General features: G+C 37.5%; 4 protein-coding genes across 8 annotated transcripts; 2 read left to right on the top strand and 2 right to left on the bottom strand.

Moving 5' to 3' along the window:
• Positions 1 to 217: 217 nt before the first annotated feature.
• ldhd (lactate dehydrogenase D) lies at positions 218 to 9,152 on the bottom strand. The gene is made up of 11 exons (XM_020934926.2): positions 8,988 to 9,152; positions 8,524 to 8,636; positions 8,243 to 8,384; positions 7,981 to 8,122; positions 7,556 to 7,715; positions 7,277 to 7,476; positions 6,322 to 6,450; positions 6,029 to 6,156; positions 4,386 to 4,476; positions 2,238 to 2,349; positions 218 to 777 (listed from the first exon to the last, which is right to left on the bottom strand). Exons 1-11 carry the CDS (start codon positions 9,072 to 9,074, stop codon positions 582 to 584), a joined length of 1,500 nt encoding a protein of 499 aa, XP_020790585.2. The 5' UTR covers positions 9,075 to 9,152; the 3' UTR covers positions 218 to 581.
• fam169b (family with sequence similarity 169 member B) lies at positions 8,538 to 13,019 on the top strand. 5 transcript variants are annotated; one of them, XM_055163139.1, is made up of 9 exons: positions 9,578 to 9,633; positions 9,729 to 9,804; positions 10,064 to 10,195; positions 10,282 to 10,381; positions 10,451 to 10,536; positions 10,779 to 10,941; positions 11,771 to 11,953; positions 12,363 to 12,488; positions 12,565 to 13,019. In XM_055163139.1, the coding sequence occupies exons 3-9, from the start codon at positions 10,070 to 10,072 to the stop codon at positions 12,621 to 12,623; spliced, it is 843 nt and encodes a 280-aa protein (XP_055019114.1). In that variant the 5' UTR covers positions 9,578 to 9,633; positions 9,729 to 9,804; positions 10,064 to 10,069; the 3' UTR covers positions 12,624 to 13,019. The 5 variants fall into 5 exon arrangements, 4 of the variants coding, with proteins under 4 accessions (XP_055019115.1, XP_055019114.1, XP_020790583.1 ...); XM_020934924.2 differs by having other exon boundaries at positions 9,585 to 9,804; positions 12,565 to 12,635; positions 12,787 to 13,019; XM_020934923.2 differs by having other exon boundaries at positions 9,585 to 9,804; positions 12,565 to 12,639; positions 12,787 to 13,019.
• A 149-nt stretch (positions 13,020 to 13,168) lies between these two features.
• arpin (actin related protein 2/3 complex inhibitor) lies at positions 13,169 to 16,741 on the top strand. Its single transcript, XM_020935252.2, has 6 exons — positions 13,169 to 13,906; positions 14,274 to 14,349; positions 14,796 to 14,928; positions 15,184 to 15,390; positions 15,593 to 15,753; positions 16,553 to 16,741. The coding sequence occupies exons 1-6, from the start codon at positions 13,815 to 13,817 to the stop codon at positions 16,559 to 16,561; spliced, it is 678 nt and encodes a 225-aa protein (XP_020790911.1). The 5' UTR covers positions 13,169 to 13,814; the 3' UTR covers positions 16,562 to 16,741.
• Positions 16,742 to 17,217: 476 nt separating this feature from the next.
• Positions 17,218 to 24,995, bottom strand: LOC110169568 (aminopeptidase N-like; the record flags this gene model as incomplete). Its single annotated transcript, XM_055163141.1, has 16 exons — positions 17,218 to 17,431; positions 17,939 to 18,002; positions 18,974 to 19,114; positions 19,407 to 19,574; positions 20,150 to 20,257; positions 20,434 to 20,522; positions 20,985 to 21,132; positions 21,748 to 21,803; positions 21,888 to 22,021; positions 22,136 to 22,212; positions 22,310 to 22,458; positions 22,546 to 22,611; positions 23,668 to 23,733; positions 23,845 to 23,988; positions 24,110 to 24,223; positions 24,837 to 24,995. Coding segments are annotated over 16 exons (1,827 nt in total), but the record flags the coding sequence as incomplete, so codon positions are not given.
• Positions 24,996 to 25,000: the final 5 nt, after the last annotated feature.

Raw genomic sequence — 25,000 nt, 5'->3', positions numbered from 1 at the left:
GAAAGAGTGACTGCATCTTGTTTTAAATGTTATTGATAGAATTTTGTAATATAATCCAGACCAGTTTGGCTATCACCTGTCAGCAAGTTAAGGGCATGTTTGTCAATTCACAAAATGCTTCACCTTCATCAGCACATTGGTCACAGTATCAGTCTTTGCTGACATCTTGTGGTTGTAGGAAAAACTGCAAACGCTGAATCAGAGATGAGTCTGCGTGTGATTTGAGAGATTTAACTCATTTATTATTAGTTTATGATCGTTTACCTGTTTCCTTTATATTGTTTTATTGCACAGTATTGATCAAAAGAATATCATTAGAATTGAAGAAAAGAATGAAAATGTTGATCCTAAATGCACAACCAAAAAATACAAAAAAAAAAACTGATGAAAATCTCTCAAACCTGGTTGTGCTAAGTTTTCTCAAAAGCTGTAAAATTTTATGGCAAACTATTTAAACTGACAAAACAGTCTGAAGAGATACAGTGCAAATACAAATAATATTATCCACCCAAGTCATAGTTATGTCACAGGTTGTGGAGTGTAACAATATGGGGTGAATAAGTATCACAGAAGTGGACCTCTTAACCCTGCCGTGACTCTCTGCTGAACGGCAGTAGCACCTTGCCAGGGTTCAGCAAGTTCTTGGGGTCAAGTGTGTGTTTTAGGGCCTGCATTACAGTAATTGCGGGACAGCCCACTTCCTCCACAAGCAGGTGCCTCTTCCCCAGCCCCACGCCATGTTCTCCGGTGCACGTCCCATCCAAAGCCAGAGCTCGCCTACAAAACAGCAGCATCGCGTTACATTTCATTTATTATTATAGGATTTATTTTATACAAATATATATTGGTTACTCTGTATAATATCTATACCTTAATTATCCTTCATAAAGTGAAAGATTATGAAAAAAGATGTAATTAATGATGAAATAATTTAGATTTAGTTTAGATTATATGATTCATGCTTAGAAACCACTTACTTAAAGGAGTTAAGTTTAGGAGTTAAGATATTAATTAAAAGGTCCTATATTATGCTAAACTGATTCTTCATATCTGGAGTTGTGTTTTATTTCATTCACACATGTTTGAGTAAGCGTTTATTATTAGTCTGTTTACTTGTCCAAAGCTCAAAATGCTCTGTCCCACCTTAAGATGTCATGAAGTGGTAGTTTTCAAGTTAACAGCTCCTTTTACATTTTGTTCAGAAGACCCTGGCAATTCTGGGGCTGAAATTATCTAAATGATTCTAGTGAATGTGTAAAAAAAAACAAAAAAAAAACACAGTGGAACACTTCCTGTGTTACCACATGACATCACAAGGTGGAACAGAGTGTGTTAAACATGTGTGAATGAAACAAAACACAACTCCAGGTATGTTCGTGATGAGGAATTAGCATTATCACATAGATCAGAAAACAGTGTAATATGGGCCCTTTAAGAATTTACCATACCCCAGCCCATCTTTCTTAATAAAATATTTGTTCATTACTAATTAAGTCTTCCTTCATGCTTAATTATTGTATTCAGCCTCACATTTTATTGTGTCCGGTTATGTATTTTAGCATGTGAGTGTGTGTGTGTGTGTGAGAGTGTGTGTGAGAGTGTGTGTGTGAGTGTGTGTGTGTGTGTGTGTGTGTGTGTGTGTGTGTGTGTGTGCGTGCGTGCGTGCGTGCGTGCGTGTGTGTGCATGTTTGTGTGTATGTGAGTGTGTGTGTTTGGGTTGTTTGACTTGTGGGGTTGGGGGTGTGGGGGTTGGGTTGGTGGGTGGTTGGGTGGTTGGAAATGCGGGACTGTTTTTAATCACTGTAAAGCACTTTGTGTTGCATTTTGTATGAAAAGTGCTTTATAAATAAAGTTTGATTTGATTTGATTTGATTAATTAGGACTGATTATGTGTAGTTATTATAAAGTGTTTGTAATTTTTTTTCCCTCATACAAAACATTTCTGTATTGGTGTATTTTAATTATACTATTATACTGGCCACAAGTCCAGATCATATCTCACAAACTTGTGTATTAGGTTATGAATAAAAAAAAAATTAAAAAGCTATTTACCAACTCTAACACTAATTCCCCCTTATCTTTAATATGCTATTTTAATAAAGTTTAGTATTAGCATAGTTTAGTATTGGCATAACTCCAATACTAAACTTGAGTGAAAATCATATACCAAAAAAAATACATTCCAAAATAAAAATATTTTTAGGGTAACCTCAGAAAAAGAAGAAATGAGTTTGTACCTGGCCAGTCTGTCTGTGAACAAGCGCAGCCTGTTCAACTCATCTTTGTCATTGGGGTCCACCACCATGATGCAGTGGAAGTTCCCATCTCCCACATGGCCGGCTATGGGTCCTGAAACAGAGCATTAACATTTATTTTATTGAACTCAAATGAGAAACTGCTTGCATCAATGGAGATTTTATCTTGTCAATAAGTGATGTGTTTCAGCACTAAACAGCTTTCCAGAGACAGTAATTACCTGCACAAAGACATCTGCACTATAAAGCACTTGAAATGCTGTGGGTGAAAATGTAAAACTTAACATAAAAGCTGCAAAGCACATAGCCTACACAGAACAACTACAAAGTCAGGTGCACTAAATACATAACAAGAGCTTTGAGAAAATTATTATTATGTATTATCTCCATGACAATATTCAGAAAATGTTTTAACAATGCATCAGGAACGTACCATAATGTGCCTTTAAAGATCACATACTATGCTTGAGCCTGTTATGTAGTTGTAATCTACGGCACCCCTGGATCATTATGTTATAATGTCCATATTTTAAATCATAATAGTCCTCTAAACAACAGACACCTTTCCCAGGGCCTGGTGCGTTGTCTAAATAAAATATAAACGTTCTTATGTGGGTTCATTTTTGCCCTGTCTGAAGTGGAAATGTGGATTCACGTACTTGCCCGCAAAAACCAAAGCAAAGGAAAGCAACGAGAAGAAGGTTTGTCTATTTGTACACGGAGAATTTCTTGTGTCTACATCGGAATCAGTGCAAATGGGCCGTGTGAGTCTGGGGCAGTGCGCACTTATCACTAAATTCATGTTCAAACAAGTTGACATGCCTGTTGTACAACTGGGATGATTTAATGAAATGATATGCTCTCAAAAGAAACATGGATACAGTGTTTACATCAAAATATTAGGTTCATTAAAGCTGCAAGCAAGGCACACCCACATCTCCACATGTTGACATATCGCCACCAACAGTTTCTTAACACCAGCAACTCCTGTGGATATCTGCACACCACAGTATAGAGCAGGTGATTTTCTTTCATTTGTACCAAAATGACTACACTACCAAATGCTACTTTTTCCACCTCTGACAGTATGAGAAAAATTTCGTAGAATACCACTTGATCTACTTGTGAAATACAGGATGACTTTCATTTGCTTAAGGTGAAACATTTTATCTCATGGTTGATTAACTTAACTTAAAGGGCCCACCCATTATATGCTATTTTCTGATCTATATTATAATGTTGTTTCCTCATCACAAGCAATCTAGTTGTTCTTTCTTTCATTCACACGCACATATTTATCGCACAACCTCTGTATGTGTCAGCTGCGCTCTTCTCCCAGATGGAAAACATGCTGTTTCACCTTGTGATGTCATGTGGTAATACACAAAATACTGAATTATCAGTCCCTGCTAAATAAAAAGTAAAAGGTAGCTGTTAATTTAAAACTACCATTACATGACATCACCAGGTGGAACAGAGCATGAGATGTAGGCAAATCAATAATGCAGGCTTATTCCAACATGTGTGAATGAAACAAAACACAACCCCATGTCTGTTTCTGATGAGGTAAAAGCAACAGCAAAACAACTTTCTCCAGCTAAACTCAAATAAAACAGAAGTCATAGTCTTTGGTACACAGAAACAAAAAGACAGTGTCAGCAGTCACCTCCAGTCTTTCTCTCCAAAACCTTCAAATCAGGCCAGAAATCTAGGAGCAATAGTGGACTCAGACTTGAACTTTAATTTTTTTTTAAACACCATACACAGTCACTAGACACGTTTGGATAATTTCAGCCCTGGAATTTCCAATCTACCAAACAAAAGGTAAAAGGTAGTTGTTAAATTGAAAACTACCACTACATGAGATCACAATGTATAACAGAATATTTTGAGGTTTGGAGGTGTAGACAGACTAATAATAAAGGATTACTCAAATGTGAGAATGAAACAAAAGACAACTTCAGGCATGTTTTTGATGTTTTTTGATGAGGTAACAACATGGCTTAAAGCTCATAGCAGTCAGATTTGTGTAATATATTATCTTGAACGAGGGTCAAATAAGTATAATTTTTGGTCCAAGAAAATATTAACACAAAGAGTATGCTGCATTTATTACAAGTGTGTTCTCACCTGTCAAATTGTTCTTTATGAGATCCTCCTTTGTTTCCACTATAATTTGGGGCAGATGAGACAGAGGGACACACACATCAGTGGAGTAAGCCTGTGTGAGGAGAGAAAAATGGAGCATCAATGATTGGCACTCACTTAGATTTAGAACAACAATAGAGTAAGGCACAAAATCACTTGAGCACTCTTCTTCAGGTTTTCTAATGGTAACAAACAATCTGTTAAAGGAGAAGTGAAAGTAAATTATACTTAAAGGTTTACTATATAACTTTTCTGGTGAATGATACACCACCAGCTTTTCCCCATAAAGGTGCTTTGCCCTCAATGTCCCGTAGTATTGGATTTAATAATCTATCTTGCATTTACTTATCCTTAAAATTCCATTACAAAACACACAGTATTACTTTGAGTAGGGTCACCTCTCCACAGATCTGACTTGTACATTTTTCATCAACTTCATCTGAACTCATCTAGTCCCCAATTGTAATAATACAAAGCTGATTCCTCTTATGCGTACCATTGTCCTCTCATCAAATCCTACCTTCCCCTCCCACCCACCCTGTTATTTGTTATCATGTCATTATTACAGCTCAGATCTTATCGTAGTACAACTAAAATAACAAAAATCTCCCCACTATTGCAAAGAAATTGTATACACGATAAATGCTGAACCTAAAAATATATTGTTCCAACTTTCATATATTTAATGGATAAGTCAATATAGTACTTATCATAACAGGCGTACTGTCAAGGGCGTAGGTTTGGTCTCAGCATTAACAGATTAATTATATAATATTGTTTACTTTTCTTATGATGCACACTGCAAAAACCAAACAGCACATCTTTATAAGAAAGGGTAAAATGTGATAAGAAGTTGCATATATGTTTTATGAATTCTTTCCAAAGACACACAGAGTCTGGGCAGGTCCAAAATAAGTGAGAGGTGGATTCATTTTTCAGTTCACAAAATGTTCAGTTTGTGTCCATTGCCCTTCTAAGATGATTCTTTACAAGATAACAGCGTTGTAGATGTTTGTAGTAGATTTCCCTTTGCTTGTTGGTGATATTTGTGAGGTAATGTCCATACATTGAGTATTGTCAATTAGATTACGGCTGCTAACAGCGCACAAGTAGGGCTCTGTTTGGGAGGTGCACTTATGGTGATATTCGCTCTTTTTCTGCGGTGACTCATTATAAGGCAAGTTTAATTGAAGATAAAGCAAAGTAAGTTCCTTTTGAAAAGTTTTTCACAAAGTTTGGTGAGCAGCGTCTTCACTCACGCCTGCTCAAGCCGCCATCTTCGGGTGCTGGCCCTGTCCTGCCGCTTCCCCAGTTTTTTCCTCACACCAGTAATGACATCACTCTGTTGCAGCCCATGAAATAGCGGCATGCGTAACCCTGTCGTCATATCACTGAATACATCTCAGGGCGTCTAAGAAACAGAATGTGAACTAAAATGTGTTAAATTAATACTATTGAGTTTGGAAAAATATCAGAATAAATGTATATTTTTGTTTATTAAAATAACATGGCAAATATTCATAGGGACTATTTTATCTTCCCCAAATATTGGTTGTGACATGTCCCCACCTTCCCTGTGCAAAGCCATGCCCTTGCCTACTGTTGTATGTAAACAGTTGCTTTACCTTGCAGCCTGGTCTGAGAGCCAGGGCAGCATACCAGGCGTTGTGACGAGCAGCCCACAGGTGGTTACGGGTATCTGCATCCTTAGCCCATTGAAAGTGTGAGCCTCCATTTGTCTGTGTTATGTCCTCTGCACAACAGTTAAACAACAGTTAGTCCATAATTGCTATAGCTAACAAAAGTGACTGAAAAGAAAAAGACTAAAAAGGCTGTAGTCCAAAGTGCATATAGCTACATTATGAGTCAGATCCTTAAAAAGTCAGTTAAAGTCAGGTGAAATGTAGGTGTGACTCGCCTGTTAACTCGACCTGCTCCTTCAGGCTGTCCTTAGAGCCGTGAAACTCCAGGAAGAGAGTGGGGTTCACAGGGCAGGACAGGGAACTGTAGCGGTTACAGGCCTCCACCATTACATCATCCAGAAACTCTGTCCCAGAAACATTTTAAAGATTGGACCCTAATGTTAGTTGTGGGGTGGTTCAATATATTCTGCCAAAAATGTACGCATAAATGTTTTTCTTCTAGCTGCAAAAAAACAAGCACTTGAGACTACTACTACTTTTGGTTTGGAACATTATTATTGTTGTGACAGCTTTGGGCAACAACGGAAAGGACAAGACCGTGGACAGAAGCGGTCAAAATGAATTTCCTCGAGAAGACCCAGGACTCCCTATTTATCTGAATGTGTCAATGTCAGAATAATTTTATTATCCCATATTTGCTAAATACTTGTGTGATATTCTAGGCCTATGAGTTAACCATTTATGTACTACAATTCTTTGATTTATAATGTACCAATCACTTGTATGAAAATGAATAACCTCTCTGTGTTTGACAACTGTGTGCAGTGTCCTATCGCTCTAGTGAACCTCGAAATGATTCCTCACATGAAGTCAACTCCCACTGTCACACATGCAAGAGTTATGATGGTGTCTGACCATACCTAAGGCACCCCCTGATTGTTAATCATGTTTTATGTATTTGGACTATGCATAGCTGCATCAGTTTCTTATTATGTCTTTGCTGTTTCCCCTTCCCCTTGAGAATTATCATTCTGTAACTAGGGCCTCCTAATGAAATAAAAAGAGGAGAACGGCCTTGAGGCATCAGAACGTGTGGAGACTGTTGGTTGTGATGCCCACTCTCTGCCCGTTCTCCTCGCGAGTAAAACTGAATTAATCTCTTGTCTTTCTTCTTGTTTACAATGTTTAGATAAACCTAACAGTCAATTAAATAATCAATTCACCACTTACCAATACGAGCAATGGGCACCCCTGCCTGTAGGATTTGCACAGTGCTGTCCACAGCAGCCTGGACAGAAGGGAAGGAGCACACAGCAGAAACCATTGCCTCTGGGATCCCATACAAACGAAGAGTAGTCTTGGTGATAATGCCAAGGGTGCCTTCTGAGCCAACAAACAGGTTTGTCAGGTTGTACCCAGCGGCGGACTTTCTAAACATGAAAACGGTTTCAGATAAGCAGATATATGTTTCATAATTATGTACAGCAATTGCATGGCATATTTTGTTACCTGGGTCGGCGGCCCTTTCCTGCGGTGTGAATAATGGTCCCATCAGCCAGCACCACCTCCAGGTTCAGGACATTATCTCTCATGGTCCCATATCGGACTGCATTAGTACCAGACGCACTGGTGGCAGCCATCCCACACAGCGATGCATCTGCCCCCGGATCTGCAATGTCAAGAGAGGCAGAAGAAGTCTGTAAATATGTCAATGTTTACAACACCCAATGATTCAGTACACTGAGAACAGCAACCCTGCCTATAGTTTAAACTTAAAAGGACAGTTTAATTTAGTCAAAGCTTTTGTGGCAAATATTTTTAAATAAAACTAATCTGTTCAATTAAATGTCAGGGGTCAAATGTGTGCAACAAGGTTACACACAACTTGGTATTGAGGACAATTCTGAAAAACACAGATGCTGAATGAAACAGACCAACTGGAAACCAAAGGCCTGTGTCTCGGAGATAAGTGTTGAGGGTTTTCCGGGTCACACCAGGCTCCACTGTCACATCAAAGTCCTCTGCATGCAGATCTACGATCTTGTCCATATTTCTTAAACTGAAACAAACCCCTCCCTACCAATAAAAATACACTTTTTAGAACATTTTATTTTGTATAAAGAGATCAAATGACTTTTCAGGTTAAATACGGATTAAATAAAAAGAGTACATTGTTTAAAGTAGAATATTTCTTACTTCTACTGCCCCGACTCCTCCCTCCAGACTGGTGCCTGTCCCAAATGGGATGATGGGCACATTGTTGGCATGACAGACTTTGGCCAAAGCACTGACCTCCTCCACACAGCGAGGAAACACTACTGCATCTGGAGGACAACATCTGGGAACAAAAGAAAAAACACAATTTTATCTGTTAACATTGTTTCTTGACTGTTTGAGCATTATCAGCTGTTCACATCAACAGGAAATACCAAGTGATGCTAAGTGGTTACTATTATGGGCTTTGTTGTGACACTGACCTGTGCATGGACTCGTCCCTGCCGTGCTGTTCCCTCACAGCCTCCCCCACAGAGAGCCCATCCTCTCCACAGATGGACTTAAACTGAGATAAGACACTCTCCACCGCCAAACTCTGTGCATACACAAGTATGAGATGAACTGTTTGACTGGCATTTGGCAAATGGAACTCTGAAATACGCCTCAAAATAGGACTACAACAACCGAGCCATGAGGTAAAGATTAAGGAAGTTCTATCAAATTAAAGCCAAAATGTTGTTTAACCTATATTGACAACAGTAACAAATAGGCCTACGAGCTTCTGCCATCATGTCGATTCTTGTTCTACAGCTTTATTGTTTGCAACAATAGTTTTGCCAAACCTTAAAGAGGTAATCTCAGGACATTACAGTGGCATTATTTTTAATGTAGGCAGTTCGCAGTTTGCCTGAATGAGGATCTAAACTTGAGCGCTATTCTGACTCACCCGAGAGTAATCCCAGGAGTTGACGGTGCGACACTGGACCGCGGGCCATGGGCATGAAAACATGCGAAGACCCCTCCTCAGCAACATGCTTCAACAATCCTTTAGCACTAACTGTGCACGAATGACAAGCAGAGACAAGAGCTGGTGTTACCAGTTTAAACATACAAACATCCGCTAGTTACCTTTCATAATAAAAAAGGAAGTAACGTGAGATAAGTTACAACTTCGCAAAGATGTAACTCTCGACTTTAAATTGGTTGTCAAATAGGGCTTTAATGTCACCACTAACCAGTCTTACTCAGAGTAAATGCTTGAAGCCTTTCCCATGCATCGACTTGTCATGACATTAAGCATGTAGACCAGGCCTAATGGGCCCAATCATGAATACACGACATAGTCACATTATGATTGGTTAGAAAAGATAGAATAAGATCTAGGCCTGACTAATTGTCAACAGCAGACTTGATTAGTAACTTACATTTTAATCAGAGTTGGTAGCAACCAAAATGCCTACCTGTGTTCTTCCCGTAAACTTGACAGACGAGATATCCATTTCTGACCAGCAGATGGCGCTAAAATCAGACTAATGTTGTTGATCCACTTTGACGCTGGGTCCGAAAGAGAAAGTGCGAAGTTTCAAGTCCAAGTAGGCCTTGTTTTTTTTACCTGTTGCTGACAACGACGCTTATTGATGTATCGGTCATGATCTTGAATCATGAAAGCTAATCATGCTGTGCTCAGGTGTTTCCAGGTGGCACAGTTGTCTATAACCGAGAAGTTAGCTGTTCATATGGGACGTTTGTGTCTGCTGTAGGAGGTCAGTCTATAGGTTAATCAACTTTGGACCATTCAACACAAGAACATGTGGTACAAGTGCTGTTATTATTTGTCAAGCTTGCCTCACACGCGCCCACTGCCCACAGTACATATTATAGTACACTGTAGGCATAAATTAAGACCACACACTTCAAAGTTCTATAGGCCTTGGTGTGATAAATCCTATAGACCTATGCCCATTAGCATAGGTGTTGGGCTGTTTAGATTATTTTAATTTTTAATTTTTTCTATTTTTTTAGTAAGTCATGTATCCTGTAGACCTGCCATCAGGGGGCGACAGCGAGCTAACCTCTGCATCTATCAAGTACCTCTCTTCCTTGGAGTCAGAGCCAGCTGATAGTGATTGGTTTATTTTACCGTCAAAATCTAAGGTAAAATAAATAAATAAAGCTGGTTAATGATGTCTGAAGTGATTTTTAAAATTATTATTATTATTATTACTCTGTGTTTGCTTTAGGTCGCTATAACAGCATGCAATATAAAGCAGCTGCAGCTTTTTAATGACAAACCAGAGTGTATTCTGTTGACTCTTCATAAACCTGATGAACCCCAAAAAGGTACATTGCTTTTTATATACATAAAATCAACACCAATCTACATAATGAGTGTTTTCTATTATCTTCTAGTTGTAGCGTTGCATCTGTGTGGAAATTGGTGGCATGTAGATGATGTCTTACGAACATCCAACAAATCTAGAAATGGCCTGGAGGTGGTAAGACACATTGAAAACATAATCAAGGATACTAGTATATAACTGCTAATTAACATTTTACTTTTTAGTCCAGATCTAAACTGTAGTGGAGTAAAAAGTACAGATACATGCTCTCAAATGTAGTGAAGTAAAAGTATCCATTGTAAAAAATACTTAAGTAAAGTACAGATACCTAAAAATTTTACTTAAGTATTGTACTACTACTTTTGTGCTTCGTTACCTTCCACCTCTGCATTCTATAGGTGAAGTGCACTATAGAGAGAGTATTAATGCTGGTTCTCAGTCAGCTGGTGGATAGGTCTCTTGGGGACGAGCAACTTTTCTCAAATCATCGCCCAACTGAGAACTGCAAGCTTTTCTGGACACATGGAGAGGCAGTGGGCTTCTACAGCTTCAAGCACAAAGGTATTAGACAAAATAGATTACTAAAAAATCTACCAAAGTTTATTAATAGATGAATTATTTTACTGTGTTCAAATAATAATTGCGTTGAATTCAGTAGGGCTGTAGTCATCTAAACTAATTCTTGGTTGACTAAAGACATGTTCTGCCGATCAGTTAGTCGACTAAAAAGAGGGCGTGGCAAAAGCTCTCAAAACTAATGCTTATCTCTATGTATCTAACTCCAACTGCAACCACAAGACTACAGCTGCATGGGAGTTCATGCAAAATGATCTATTTATGCAGATTAATTAATTATTCATTAATTTTCCTTCCTTAAATTCATTAATTTTCCTTAATATAACTCACTCCCTTACTAACTTCTCTTTTCTGCCATTGTCTCATATGGAATTTGCATGGACACTAAACGTAATATAGAAGGGGTATTTAACATATATACTATAATACTGACTTCAAAGAAGCACTGTGTGACATTTCTAGTGGATGGTCCAGCATCCGATTATCTCTGTGGAAATGTTATTGCTTTGTCTAGAATGTTCCACAGTATAGATTAATCTGTCACAAGGGAAACAAGCAGGTTACAACACTACACTACATTACAATTCAGATCTGTGGAGAACCACTCCTATTCACAGAAAGAATTATCATATTTTTGAGCAATAGAAACACCCATAATGAATAAATGCTACAGAGAAATGGTTAAAGTCATACTATGGAACGTTCCAAGCAAAGCAATGACATCTCCATGGAAAAAAGCAGGTGAGTTACAGAAGTTACAGTGCACCTTTAATGCATGAAAGATACTATCACGTTATAATTTTCTTGTATTCAGGCAGTTTGTGTGAAAACTGTATCAGCCAATGCTACGAGCTTCCTGTACTGGACACCATCTTTGTGAGGAGTCACTGTAGAAGAAGGGGCTTTGGACTGCTCATGCTCCAGGACTTCTGTGACATGTTCCCAAATGAAGATGTACTGGGGGTCAGCTCTCCCCTGTCAGTCAGTATGGTGGCAGGTGCTATATATGTTACAAAGACACTAACTTCAAGCTTAGGGTGACCAGATTTTCAAAATTCAAAATTGTGACACATCAGGTTGGAGTGGTTGGTATAAAAAAAAGTGCCTAACATTGTCCAGTCTTGACTCATTTATGGGACTTCTGTTTTTTCATAATTTTCTGGATTTTAGTTAAACAAATGGCAATATATTGGCCGCTTTACTGTTAGTGGGGAACAGATTGATCAAAAATTGGGACATATGGGATATTTCATGTATAAAACTGGGATAAATCAATGGTTTTGGATAAATTCACTGGGACATAGGGTTCAAAACTGAGACTGTCGCGGGTAAATAGGGACATCTGGTCACCCCATATAAGCTAGCAGTGCCCATTCTCTAGAATTTATATGCTATTATGTTTTTAGTGTGCAAAAAGTTTCTGATGCAACACAAAGAACACAGAGATGTCCTTTATGAAGTTGAGGCTCCTGGCAGCTGGATTCAGAGACGCAACATCTGGCTCAACATCCAGCTTGGACGTTACTCTCAATGTAAAATATGTTGATGCTTTTTTATAATGAATTATATTTAGTTTAAACTACTAACCTGAAAGCTTCTTGTTCACAGCTAAGAACAGCCCATCATCTGTGGAAGTAGAGAAGGATGAGGGGAGCAATCAACTCTAAAGTTGTGTGTCTGTGGGTATGATAGATTTTAATGCCACTGACAAAATTGGAAACAAACACACAAACACAACAAGTTAAACAAAAAATATCTTTCTTCAAAAACTGTAGCCTACACTCATCCAGTAACAATGTTTTTTGTGTGTGTTTGTGTGTTGTGACATAGATCTGTAGGCTGTGCAAGCCTTGTGAAAACATCCTCAAATAGTGCATGCAAACAGAGCACGCTGCGGACCACCCACCAAAATAGAAGAGTCCCCAAATACTAAAACTGCTTTGAAATGTTCTGGACAATTGTCAGTGGACAAAGACAGGAAATAGATGGGAGAATTTTATGTTTGTTATTGTTTTTGTTAATACAAATGTAAATACTGTATAAATATAATATGATTAATAATTGTTCAGAGCATGTGGGGCATTATTTTATATTTTGTTCATTGCATACACAAATATTGATCTAATCATCTTAGTAATATAAAAGAGTCTGTTGACTTCAAATCATGGGCTTCAGACCTGCAGAACTGAAAGGCACCACCTTACCGTGTTTCATATGGCATCACGACAATCTATAGGCCAATAATATCTAATACAGATGGGATCAAATAAAATTAATATTGTTAAAATTACGAGTTTTGTAGTAATATTGTGATGGATTAATGGAGCTAGACACTGATAAAAGTAATTCTGTTGAACATTAGATTACAAACTTTTTTGATATTTCGGGGCAAAGTACAACGTAAGAGGGAAAACTGGCTCTTGCCCCCATCTGGGAGTAAGTTGGTTTTCATTTGTGTTTTTATGGTTGAAAATTATTTCAGAACCCAGGACCCTACATGTTTGTCACAGGGTCTGAATTTTCTTGAGTAATTCCAAATAAGTACAGAGAAGTGGGCAGAGATAGGGGGCAGGTGAAAGCAAATTTTCTGAGTCAAGCTTCAAATGTAGTAAAGTCATCAAACATGCATGGATCAGTCGAAATAAAACCTTGAGTGAGCTAATGATGAGGAGACTCTGTTATAACATGATTAAAAGCTCGTCAATGCAGATTTCACATCATATGTCCAGTTGAAGCATTTTTCTCTGAAGCGGCTACTCTAGTGAAGTAAAACGAGCGCGCCTCGCGCTGCGTTAAACCAGAACAGGAAGTTGCAGCAGCAAATCTTGGGAAAAGAAAATTGTTACAGTTTGGCAAAAATGAGTCGAATTTATCACAACACATCTTTACAGAACAAGCCTGTGCACAACGAGACTTTTGACCGCGCCTGGAACCCGTCATCGTACGAAAGGTACACAACTGTTGAAAATGCAAATAATCTTCCTCCCACAGTGAACCGTCCACTCTGCTCTTATGGTCAATGTTGACACTTTTAGTTTTGGCTTGAAGTTTTGTCCCTCTGATCACAGTACCGTGCGCTAGACTACTCTGTTAATACTTGTGTTGTTGTTGGACTCACTTCTGCAAATGTGTCACAAGTTTAAACATTGGGATAATTTTGATAATTATTTAGCTACAACCCAACTTTGTTTTTACTATCAAATATAAGATCCGGACTAAGCTGTATTACACCCTTCTGAACTATTAATCCTTATAACCGATAAGGGTGAATAATTCAATCACTGCTAATGAGTTCATTTGACCCCATGTTTACACAGTGGAAATGGAGTTCTCCTGGAAGGGAAGCTACTGGACGTCTCCAGGCACACCATTACTGACATCCACAACCACAAGGTAAAAGATTTGTATCAATCTATGAATAGTGTCTTCCTCTTAGAGAAAGAACAAATGCAGTATTTTATCATGTATGCATATTAAATTACAGAATAGTGTCATTGTAGTTAGCTTCTCCCTGCAGACAGATATAAGGAAGTACTCACCAGCATTCTGACCAGAACTAAAGAAGCAGCTTGGATGAGCTGTGAAATGTATTCAACCAAATTAACTTTGTCCATTTGACAAATTGGATTTCTCCTTTGCCATATAAAATTACAGTTCAGAATGTTTGTTCAGATAAATGGTAAACTCTTCTCTAAGAGCACCTGCGGACCCCTGAGAATCTTACAAATACTGTATTTAAGAAAGAAAAATACAAACCTAGGGATCTTTACCTCAAAAACACTCAGCACTAATGTTGTAGACAGATGTATAATAAACACATGTTGTGTTTTGTTTTGCAGACTCGCTTTTATGTGCTGTATGTCCAGCCCAGCCGAATCCATCAGAGGAAGTTTGATGCTAAAGGCTTGGAGATAGAGCCAAACTTTAGTGACACAAAGAAGGTCAACACAGGCTACCTTATGTCCTCCTATAGTGAGTATACTGTTATACTCATTCAAGGTTTTACATTTAAACTGTCCAAATAAATATGATATATGTTAAATATGGTAAACATTTTAGTATTCTCACGAAAGCCTTGACTTTGAATGTATTTGACCACTTCAGACAATTTCAGTTAAATGAAATATACTTATTACTGATTTTGTTATTGGACCACTGAACTTATGGATTTTTAGAGTAGACAATGAAAGCCCGTGTAATAAAATATGGTCTTTCACATGTGGACAGAGGTTGAAGCCAAAGGTCAAACAGACCGTCTTTCAGAGGTGGACCTTTCAGCATTAGTCAACAAAAATGAACTGATAAAAATCACAGACAAACACAAACCCAGTGGATCTTGGGCCTTTTGGTACCCTGAGTCTGAGATGGAAAAGAATGAGCTAGAGACTGGACAGGAAATACGCCTCAAAACTAAAGGAAATAGTCCTTTTATATGTAAGTACAACTTTTTTGTATTTCTGAAAACAATTACATGTGGTTGTATCATTTGTAGCCTATATCTACTAATTATATATATATATATATATATATATATATATATATATATATATATATATATATATATATATATATATATATATATATATATATATATATATATATATATACACATATATATATAATTTTTTTTTTTTAGTCTCTTTGGCAAAAATAGATGGTGGTACTGTTACAAAATGTAACTTTGCTGGCGATGAAAATGCTGGAGCATCATGGACAGATAAAATAATAGCCAATAAAGCATCATCAGACAGTGGAAAAGCAGGAGGAGAGGGAGATGGAGCTGGGGATGAAGAATGGGTAAGCACTGAAACCTGCCCACAAGGCCACAGACACAGTTGGTCCTCCCCAAGCACGGATAAATGAACCAACTCGTAACAAGAATGGCATCAGTACTGTAAAATGTATGCCTTTTTAGTCTTCAAGTGCGTATGACTCATTTTTATGATTCTTTCATATTTACTTAAATTGGGTCAACAATATCTGTTGGAAATATAAATTATAGTTTTACACCAACCAAGAGGCAATTTGTGAAGAAATGTTGAAAAATATATTTAAAATTACAGGAAATAGAGAGTTCTAAAATATACTGGCGGCATCACAGTAGAGAGAATTCTGTCCAAAAGTTAGGCATAATTTACAGGTACATACAGTATATATTAAAAAAAACATGTTGTGATACTTTTAAAAATTAATGGTGGTGTTTTCTTATATTATTTATTATATAGTGTTTGTGAGATAATAATTTATGTACATTAGAGTTTTGTTTGTCGAATTCCTTAGTGTGATGTCACGATTTCCAACCAGGAAGTAACAATTTAAACATAAAAAATTGCCAAATTGGGAAAAGGAGTGTGAATGTTTTTTACAAAAATCTTATGTTTACTGTGTTTTTGTAAAATGAGTAATCTAACCAGTCATAGGCACTTTAAAATCAATGCTTAATCATGGCCCATGATTTGTGGTGACCACACAGCAAAAAAAAACAAAGGAAAATACACACACTTCTTTACAGTACAACAGAATATTATTTTAGCTTTTCTATCTACATCCTTCTACTACCAAATGTGATCCAGTTTTCTGTGCTTGTATTTCTCAGGATGATTGAAGAATTTCCCTCTCAGTGCCTAATAACTCTCCATCTGGAACAACCTCCCACACATCTTTCCCCACATGACTCTGCAGAAAAATCATACTTTTTTATTCTCTTGAATCTTTTTTTTTTTAATCTCATGGCTTTTACTATTTTGACTATAAGTGTGACAGAAATATAGTGATAAATACACAAGTGGATTTTGTCTGGTCATATATGTTTTTATATTTCTTTGTAGTGGATGCATTATTGGGGAAGTTTAGTTTTTTATATGAACAAAGCAAACTTACAATATTAAAAACAAGAGTTGACATAAAAATCTCTTAAGTGCAGATACTGATGTGATGACATTAAAAGAAAAATGCACAACTGTAATTAAGTAATTTTAATAACTATAACAATCAAAGTTATTTTACATTTTATAAATGTAAACATGTATAAATAAGGGACACATGTATATACATTAACATTCTTTGGTGCATATGAAAAATAAAATCTGGTTTGTTTTATTTGTTAATAATGATAGATAATTCATTGTGTGGATACTGAGGGCTTTGATCACACTTCTTGACTTGGTTCTGGTTTGAATCATTTAGTTCTGTTGTAGACTTGGTGTGGTACTGTTCTACTTCTGCTCTAGTCCTGGTCTGTCTATATTTAATTACTGCTTTAGTTACAGTTAAGTCACAGTTTAGTCCTAATTTCAGGGTGCTGAAGTGTGAACGCAGCCTAAAAAAGGGGTTAACTGGTCTCATCCAGGAACCAGTTTAAAACTGTCCCTTTGTTTTCGCTGACCCACTGGATGTTCACCTTCGTCTGCTCGATGGCACTTTGCACGGCTCGAGAGGCAGAGCCCAGGTCATACTTTGTGGAAAAAGATTGCAACTGTAAAAGCATAAAAACATAGTTATTCATAGACGTCAAACATAATGGTGTTTTGGACGTGATTGACATTCTACAAACATCCTTCTGAGCACGATCAAACACAATTCAATATGACCCCTAACCAAATATAACTAAATAAGAATTTCTTCTTAATTGTGTATTAAAAGATGTCTCTTTGTGGTGATTTATTGACATATTTGACTACTGGAGAGTCTTATAGTTTAGGTAAAGTAAGTGGTCCTTAGTTTTCTGGAATTTTAGGAATTTGTTTAATAAGGGATTGGTTCATTGTGAAACATATTTTTCACATTTTTGTCAGCAATACTCTTCCAGCCTAATATTTTTAAATGCATTAGTCACACACTGGTAACTAGAGGTTACATAAATCTGATAAGTTATCAGGGTGTGACTATGACAATGTAATTAGACAATAAATCACCCAGGGTTTCGTGCCAGGAAGATTCCTGTAAGTTTTCATAAAAAGGCAATAAATAGGAAAGCACATACCTCATCCAGTTCAAATGGTGTGGAGAATCTGCGGGTGACTTCCTCAATCAGATATCCAGAGTTCCTGGTCCAACACAACAGATTTTTACATTAGAAATATTCACAAGAGCTACATTAATACTAACGTAGTTTACTCAAATCAAACAGGCCTACATGGGAAAAGAAAGTTTGATTAGTAGTATGCTAAATTAATATAAACTCTAAAGTCTGACCACACCATGACATCTACCTAGTCAAGGATATGGATTAATATACTGGTTGTGTAAACTGTATTATGTACACTGTAATTTCCTGCCAACAGGAGAGTCTAGAGCTTCATGATATTGATAGGCGCAGGTTTTACAGCAGCCCTTTGGACAGATGACACTGTTAATCTAACTATGGGTTTATTACTCTGAGATTGTTTATTCAAATCTTTGCGACTTCAAGATCTGAGTAATACGTCTGATGAAACCACTTACTTCACATGACCAGGTATTTCTATAGAAATCTTGCCACATATAATTGGCAGTATTTACTATTTTGTGCTATGGTGTTTTCATCTGTTTATTTACACAAATGCATCATTTTTGTCCAATCATTCAGATTTTTACAATGTGTGGTGATTGGCTCTTGTGAACTTTTTGCAGCCTCTCCACCCTGCACATGTTGTGGCCTCCACCGTTGCTGCATGTAATTTTCCCTAAATATAAATAAGTGTGCAATATCAACCTCTAACCAAAACTACTTGCGTCATGGCTTAGGTTTCAAGGCTGTATTTGTGGAACATGATAAAGACTGCAATTTGGAAAATATTATGCAAACCCTGACTGGGTTTCCCCAATTCCATTTTAAAGTTGCAGGACACATCAGCCTTCTGTGTTACACAAACAAAAACTAGACTAGATCAAACCAGTACAATACCAGAGGAATGGGAAAAGAACTGAAACTGATCAATGAAGAACCAAGTTTAAAACAGGACTGAACTGGGACTACTCAATAAAATTCAAAATATACCTCTAAAAAAAACATTTTCTCTAGTGTACAGTTACATACAGTTGGCTGACATAGTTCCAATGGGCTCTAATGAAGTTCCATGCCAGGGCCTGTCCCGCCTCATTGTTGGCAATAGAGGTGATTACAGAGGACACATCCATCAAACGGATCTTGCTTGGGTCCAAGGTATAATCCAGGTATCTGTGGGGTTAGAAGAAGAGTCATTCAATATTAATTGATTTTATTAGATTTTATTATAAATTGAATCATCAAATAATATATCCAACAACTTGTCTCTAAAACAAATTGTATTAAGGTGAAACATCACAACACTCTACATTGCCCATAGTTTAATATTAGACTAGAGGTCAGGTCAGAAGTCACCGTAGAATAGGCATGGGTTGTGCCATGGTTTAACTTATTGAACTGTCCCCGTTTCATTAAACCTCCTTGTTTACCTATTCTCATGTTGTAGGCCTACATTATGTCTGACCTGTTTAGGAGCCAGATCTTCTTAGTGCAGGTGAGAGCCTCTCTGAGCTGCTCCTTTTCAGAGGTGTCACTGGAGTTCTGGAGCCTGTCCCAGGCAAACTCCCACTCTGCCAGGCCCCCAGCAGCTATAGCCTGGCAGTAGATGACTGAGCGCAGGTTTGGGTGGATCCTACAAAGAGCAATTTCTTCATAAGTAAAATACCTGCTCATGTTGACTGTGTAACATTTTTGATTTGCCACCTGCCTGTCGCCAAGGAGATGATATTGCTTTACCTGAAATGATCCACAGTAAGGCATTAAACTTATCTCTGGTGATACCAAGCTACAGGCAAGGTCTGGTGAGAGGGGACCCCGCTCATAGTAAGATAAACACATAAATTCAAGTCATACTGTGGAACACTCAAGGTTAAACAGTAACATCTCTATGGGGACAAGCAAGTAGTGGACCCACATTAAACATTTTCTTCTCCTTATAAATTATTACAGTAGTTATAACCCCCCGAAATTAATAATGTTGAGTTTGATTAGCTGATGTCATTTTTTTTTACATCTGTTTCTTATGTTCACTGAAAGCTGTCATTTAAGTAGGTAAACTTAAAATGTATTTGTCCCTCAGTCTTACAGGTAGGTTAAAAAAAAAAATTCTTTTAACGTGAAGTTGAAATTGTTACATCTACTTAACTTACAAATTTCAGTTTCACTGTTGGGTGAACATAATATTTAAAAGAGGTACAAATACTGTACTTGTTAGTTTTGTTGGTCATCCAGAATTTGAACATATCTTTGGCCATGTTCACACATGCAGGGAGACCGTTGGTGCACGCCAGGTTGATGGCCAGGATTTGGCAGCTCCTGTGGTTAAGACCATGTGTTATTCAGTGAGACTTAGTCTGATCACTGCTTTTGTTGCATTGCTGTTGGTTGGAAAGGCTTTACACTTGGTAAAGAACTTGGATTTATTCTAGTTTGGAAAATATATTCAGTATCATAATTTCTTATAAGCACAAGTTAAGGGAGTGCTTCCTTACTGTGCAGTGTAGTCAGTTGGGACAGTTGAGTTGTCTGTGTAGTTTTTGAAGTGATTGTAAAGCCCTGTTACTTGATCCCGTAGATACGTCTGCAAGAGCAGAAGAGGGAGGAAAGTAAAACAGTGAAATCATTTCAATGAAATGCTAATTTAACGTTGATCCTTTAAAAACAGAAGGTTGCGTTCGCATGACAACAGAACATTTTAGAATCCCCATAGCTGGAGACAGGTCAGAATTGTATAGTGGATTTCTTACAGATTAGTTAGCCTGGTTTATGGTTTAATATCTCTAATTACTGGGCCAATCCACGTGAAAACAAAAACTGGCATAAAATTCAACATCTTCTCAATATGAAATCATGTTTTGTCAATAGCTTCAGAAAGTGGCAAAATTCTTCAGTTCAAGATCTGATGGCTGTTTTAGACGAAAGAGTATTATGGCAGGTTTGTAGAGCCAATTCTTGACAAATAATGCATCACAATTCATCACAATTGCATCATAGTTTTGGATATCTCTTGCAAAAAAAAAGTAAAAAGTGTGTGTGCGAGCACCTGCATGAACCCATAGACCTCAGAGCGGTCAAACATCAGGACAAAGTAGCGCAGGTTTTTCTCTGCAAACTGCCATGGAATATACTCGGTTTCAGTGGACAGGAAACGAGTGGAGTTCAGAGCCAGAGACACACTGACCAATTGAGCCCTGTACACACACACAACACTCATATTTGTACAGTGCACACATTACTCTGTATTTTATGAACACTTTATGTAACAATGCCCACATGTTATGGTATATGACAACATTGTATGCAGACTCACAGCACTATTAAACAACAACCTGTTCTCTTGAAGGTACAGTATGTAACTATAGAAGTGGCACATCACCTGTATGATTTCACGGAAATTGGAAAAAATGGAAAGTTAATTTAGAATATTCTCCACGGTGAAAGAGAAATTTAATGCCATACTGTGAAGTATTATAGTATTATATATGGAAACAAGAAGGAGGAGGCCCTCGTCCATACCAAATAAGACTCAGCTTTGTTGAGATGCAAGCCTGAACAGTAAGAACATGTTTTTGTTGTTGTTGTTGTTGTTGTTTATGTTTTTCAGTGCAATAAACACAGCCAAATTTATAAAAGGCTTTTATTTTTGTCTATTTTTGGTTAAAAAGTTATGTACTGTCACATTAAAAATGCAAAAAGATTAGTATGTTTGTGTAAAGCATCATAATATATTCAGTTTTGTTCATCTGGTTATTAACATGCTTTAGATACTGTACACTTTGTATAAGAAGGAATCTAAAACAGATTACCTTGCCAAGTTAAAAGCATCATCAATCAGCTGGCCCCTGTTTAATAGTGGGATGCTCTGGGGAGAAAAATCATTGTTAATTTTACAAATCCAAAAAAGGTTTTCAGTGGTGTTTGGGACATTTGGAGAGGCCACACTCACATCAGGATTGGTCTCTAGCTCATACAGCAGCCGCTGCCAGTTTGCCAGATCATAATTGACTCTGTAGTATCCAGTACAGTTCACATTGGCCAATATCCACTCTCCTGTCTTTGACTGGAATGTGGGCTTTTGGACTGTTAAAATATTAGTAAATAATAAAATAACAAATGTAAAATGTATTTATTTTATATTTATTCATTTATTTTAATTTTCTATAAAGATTGTGAAACATCCTTTTTGTATGTTACCTTTTTTGTACATTATCCACTCCAGAGCTGATAGGCCAGAGCCGGATGTTACTCTAACAGGGATATCCCATAAGAGACTAAACACAAAACAATTATATATTTTGTTATGGTTCAAGTAGAATTCATATAAAAAGTGATAGTGACATATTACTCATGATGATGGTATGTACATACTTTGATTCAGAAGTGTCTTTAAACAGAAACTGCCTCTGGATGGCCTCTCCGCTGGTGGTGTTGATGGTAATGACTGGGTATCCGATCTGATTGGTCCACGTGTCCATCATCTTCTCAATATCCACATAACCACCTAACTGTTTTTGGGCCTACAAAAAGTAGAACATCATCGTTATTTATTAGTACTCGAATGACACATATGAGTTATTGTACTGTATGTAACATCACATTACTACCATATTCATGGCGTTCCAGAGGTCATACTGATCAGTGTTTTTCATCTTGAAGAGTCCCAGATAAATCTAACACAAACAAAGAAATATTTTGGAGTAGGTAGAGTAATTACAAAAACAGTTTTTCTCCAATCAAGGGTCACAGGACCATGGCTTGAGGAGCATCTGGAGTATCTCACAACTATTCATTCAGCATGAGCAGCTCTGGGGTTTTAGCTGATCTGCACCTGCCCTGAATAATCCAAAAAACTGGACTCTATGTCTATGACGTCATGATGATTTTTGCAATATGCCTCCTTTTACAGGACAGCTGTGGCAGAAGTAACACTTACATACCTGAAACCAATGTACCACCAGCAGCACTTTCTTTGTGATTTGTTTCTTAAATTTTATACAAGATATTTCTTCATTGACAAATTTCAAAGGAGACCGTTAAGAGTCTTAACTTTTAATCAGTGTATCATATCTCACTGAAGTGAGAAGTGAGTCAGTAACATCTTGAAAACTGCAAACACACACTACTTTACTTTGGTTATGGTTTCCAAAACAGAAAATCAAAAACAAAAATCAAAAACAGATATTTTCACTCTATTCAATTGCCATGTTTTTTTCCTTGATGTCATAAAATGCTACTTTAGTTTCAATATAAACACTGCATAATGTTCCCTAGAATTTGGGCTAATGCCTTGGGTCTGTGCAAAATCTTAATGCAGTAGTTGTTATTGTGTATTTTGTAAAACATCTCCCTCCTGTGATGCTGTCAGACCCCCTCCCATAGACACATGCCAGATGTTGGACTGTTGATGTAAACATGTTAAATTTTGTTTTCATATTTAAACAAACGTTCACCAACTGCTCTGACTTGAGATCAGTTGTAAAGAAAGAAATGATCTTGACAGACAAAAGCCATGTGTACACAATGTCACTGGGTTTAGCTGTAATGGTCTTTACTGGAATCAGACACACTCTGACTGTAAACTAAGATTATCATCTCATTTTATCTAGAGAGTTCATACAGTCCACCAATCATCTTAAAGTATGAAATAAAAAAGAACAGCCAATTACAATGGGTAAAATGGTCCTTATGAGTTTTCTGATTCTTATGACTGTGTGAGTGAGTCTTACTTCGATCCCCTTGTGAAACACAGCTTCTCCCAACACATCCGCCAACATTTTCAGCACTACAGCCCCCTGTAATAGAAACACACCACTGGAGCTCATATCGTTTCCAAGGTAACAAACATTTAACAGTCACATGAATGTAGAAGTAGTAGTAGTAGTAGTTTTATTTTTTGTGTTTACCTTGCTGTATGTAATCTGATCAAAGATCCCCAGGATCTCATCTGTGGTCTGGACCTCTTCTGGAGGGGGGGTCAGGGGGTGTGAAGTGTTCAGGGCATCTGCCTCAAATGCTGTGTGCAGTTCATAAGCAATAAATTTGTCCCTCTAAAGAGACAAATGACATAAAATGAAACTGTGTTCATGTAATAAAATTGCTTAAGACGTACACAACAAGAATATTTTACTATCAAATCAGTTAATTCTAATTGTTGAGCAGTTTTTGTACCATTTTGAAGGCAGGGTTCACTTTGTCTACAGCCAGATAGGACATGTAAGTGGCAAAGCCCTCATTGAGCCATGCCTCATTCCACCACTTCATGGTCACCATGTTTCCAAACCACTGTGAGACAAAGACAAAAGCTCTGAAAACTCCAGATTCTGAAATGTTCATTAACATGTAAATAACTCTGAGATGCTCTGAATGGTAAATATTCCTTTAATGTGAAAACAGAAGTGGAGCGTGTAGAATAACCTTGGATGTTTTAGTTCTCAGTCCATGATTTATGTCCCTTTTATCTAAAAAGCCTTTTACACCAGCAAATAAAAATGCTTAACCAAGAGCAGACCTGCAGAGCTCCTTTGAGAAGGCAAAAGGATGGACTGGAGAAGTCAGCTCACTTCAGAGCTGTGAAATGTGAAGGGTTTTCAAACATGATAATAATAGTCAAAGTTTGTGACTGAAGAAAAAAATATTTCCCCCAGATCAAAAATGTATAAAGTCCCCAACTGTGCCCCCTGCCCTAAATGGGCCTGGCACTAAAAGTACCTGGAACTACAACATTCCTACAAAGTGAAAATTCCTATGACCAGAGACTGAAATACAGAGGCAGTGAAAATTATGCATTGGTTACACCTTAAGACATAAACAAAAGATTTGGCAGATGCCAATAAGGAAATATATTTTATAATCTAGACCATAAGGAAGAATCTTAAATCCATAATGGCTGCCTGACCTGGTGAGCCAGCTCATGGGCGATCAATGAAGTGATAATTTCCTTCTGCAGGTAAGAGGACACACCCTCCTCGTACAGCAGCGCCCCCTCTTGATAGGTCACCAGACCCCAGTTCTCCATCCCCATGGGGGCCAGGTCCGGCATGGCAATCTGGTCTACACCAA

Source organism: Boleophthalmus pectinirostris, unplaced genomic scaffold (genome assembly GCF_026225935.1).
Source record: "Boleophthalmus pectinirostris isolate CB_2022bp ecotype Guang Dong unplaced genomic scaffold, ASM2622593v1 HiC_scaffold_529, whole genome shotgun sequence".
Taxonomy (NCBI): Eukaryota; Metazoa; Chordata; class Actinopteri; order Gobiiformes; family Gobiidae; genus Boleophthalmus; species Boleophthalmus pectinirostris.
The sequence above is the reverse complement of the archived record's forward strand: the minus strand, read 5'-3'. Positions and strand labels throughout refer to the sequence as shown.

What these genes read in the sequence shown, in the direction of transcription:
- ldhd (XM_020934926.2), bottom strand. Translation starts at nt 9,074, where the DNA reads ATGTTGCTGAGGAGGGGTCTTCGCATGTTTTCATGCCCATGGCCCGCG. An exon ending in AGGCCTTTGGTTTCCAGTTG is followed by an intron (nt 7,716 to 7,980) that starts GTCTGTTTCATT and finishes TTGACATTGCAG; the next exon opens with ATCCGGGGGCAGATGCATCG. An exon ending in TTCACAGACAGACTGGCCAG is followed by an intron (nt 778 to 2,237) that starts GTACAAACTCAT and finishes GCTGTTTTGTAG; the next exon opens with GCGAGCTCTGGCTTTGGATG.
- arpin (XM_020935252.2), top strand. Translation starts at nt 13,815, where the DNA reads ATGAGTCGAATTTATCACAACACATCTTTACAGAACAAGCCTGTGCAC. An exon ending in AACCCGTCATCGTACGAAAG is followed by an intron (nt 13,907 to 14,273) that starts GTACACAACTGT and finishes ATGTTTACACAG; the next exon opens with TGGAAATGGAGTTCTCCTGG. An exon ending in CTACCTTATGTCCTCCTATA is followed by an intron (nt 14,929 to 15,183) that starts GTGAGTATACTG and finishes ACATGTGGACAG; the next exon opens with AGGTTGAAGCCAAAGGTCAA.
- fam169b (XM_055163140.1), top strand. Translation starts at nt 10,070, where the DNA reads ATGTATCCTGTAGACCTGCCATCAGGGGGCGACAGCGAGCTAACCTCT. An exon ending in CTAGAAATGGCCTGGAGGTG is followed by an intron (nt 10,537 to 10,778) that starts GTAAGACACATT and finishes TGCATTCTATAG; the next exon opens with GTGAAGTGCACTATAGAGAG. An exon ending in CTACAGCTTCAAGCACAAAG is followed by an intron (nt 10,942 to 11,770) that starts GTATTAGACAAA and finishes TCTTGTATTCAG; the next exon opens with GCAGTTTGTGTGAAAACTGT.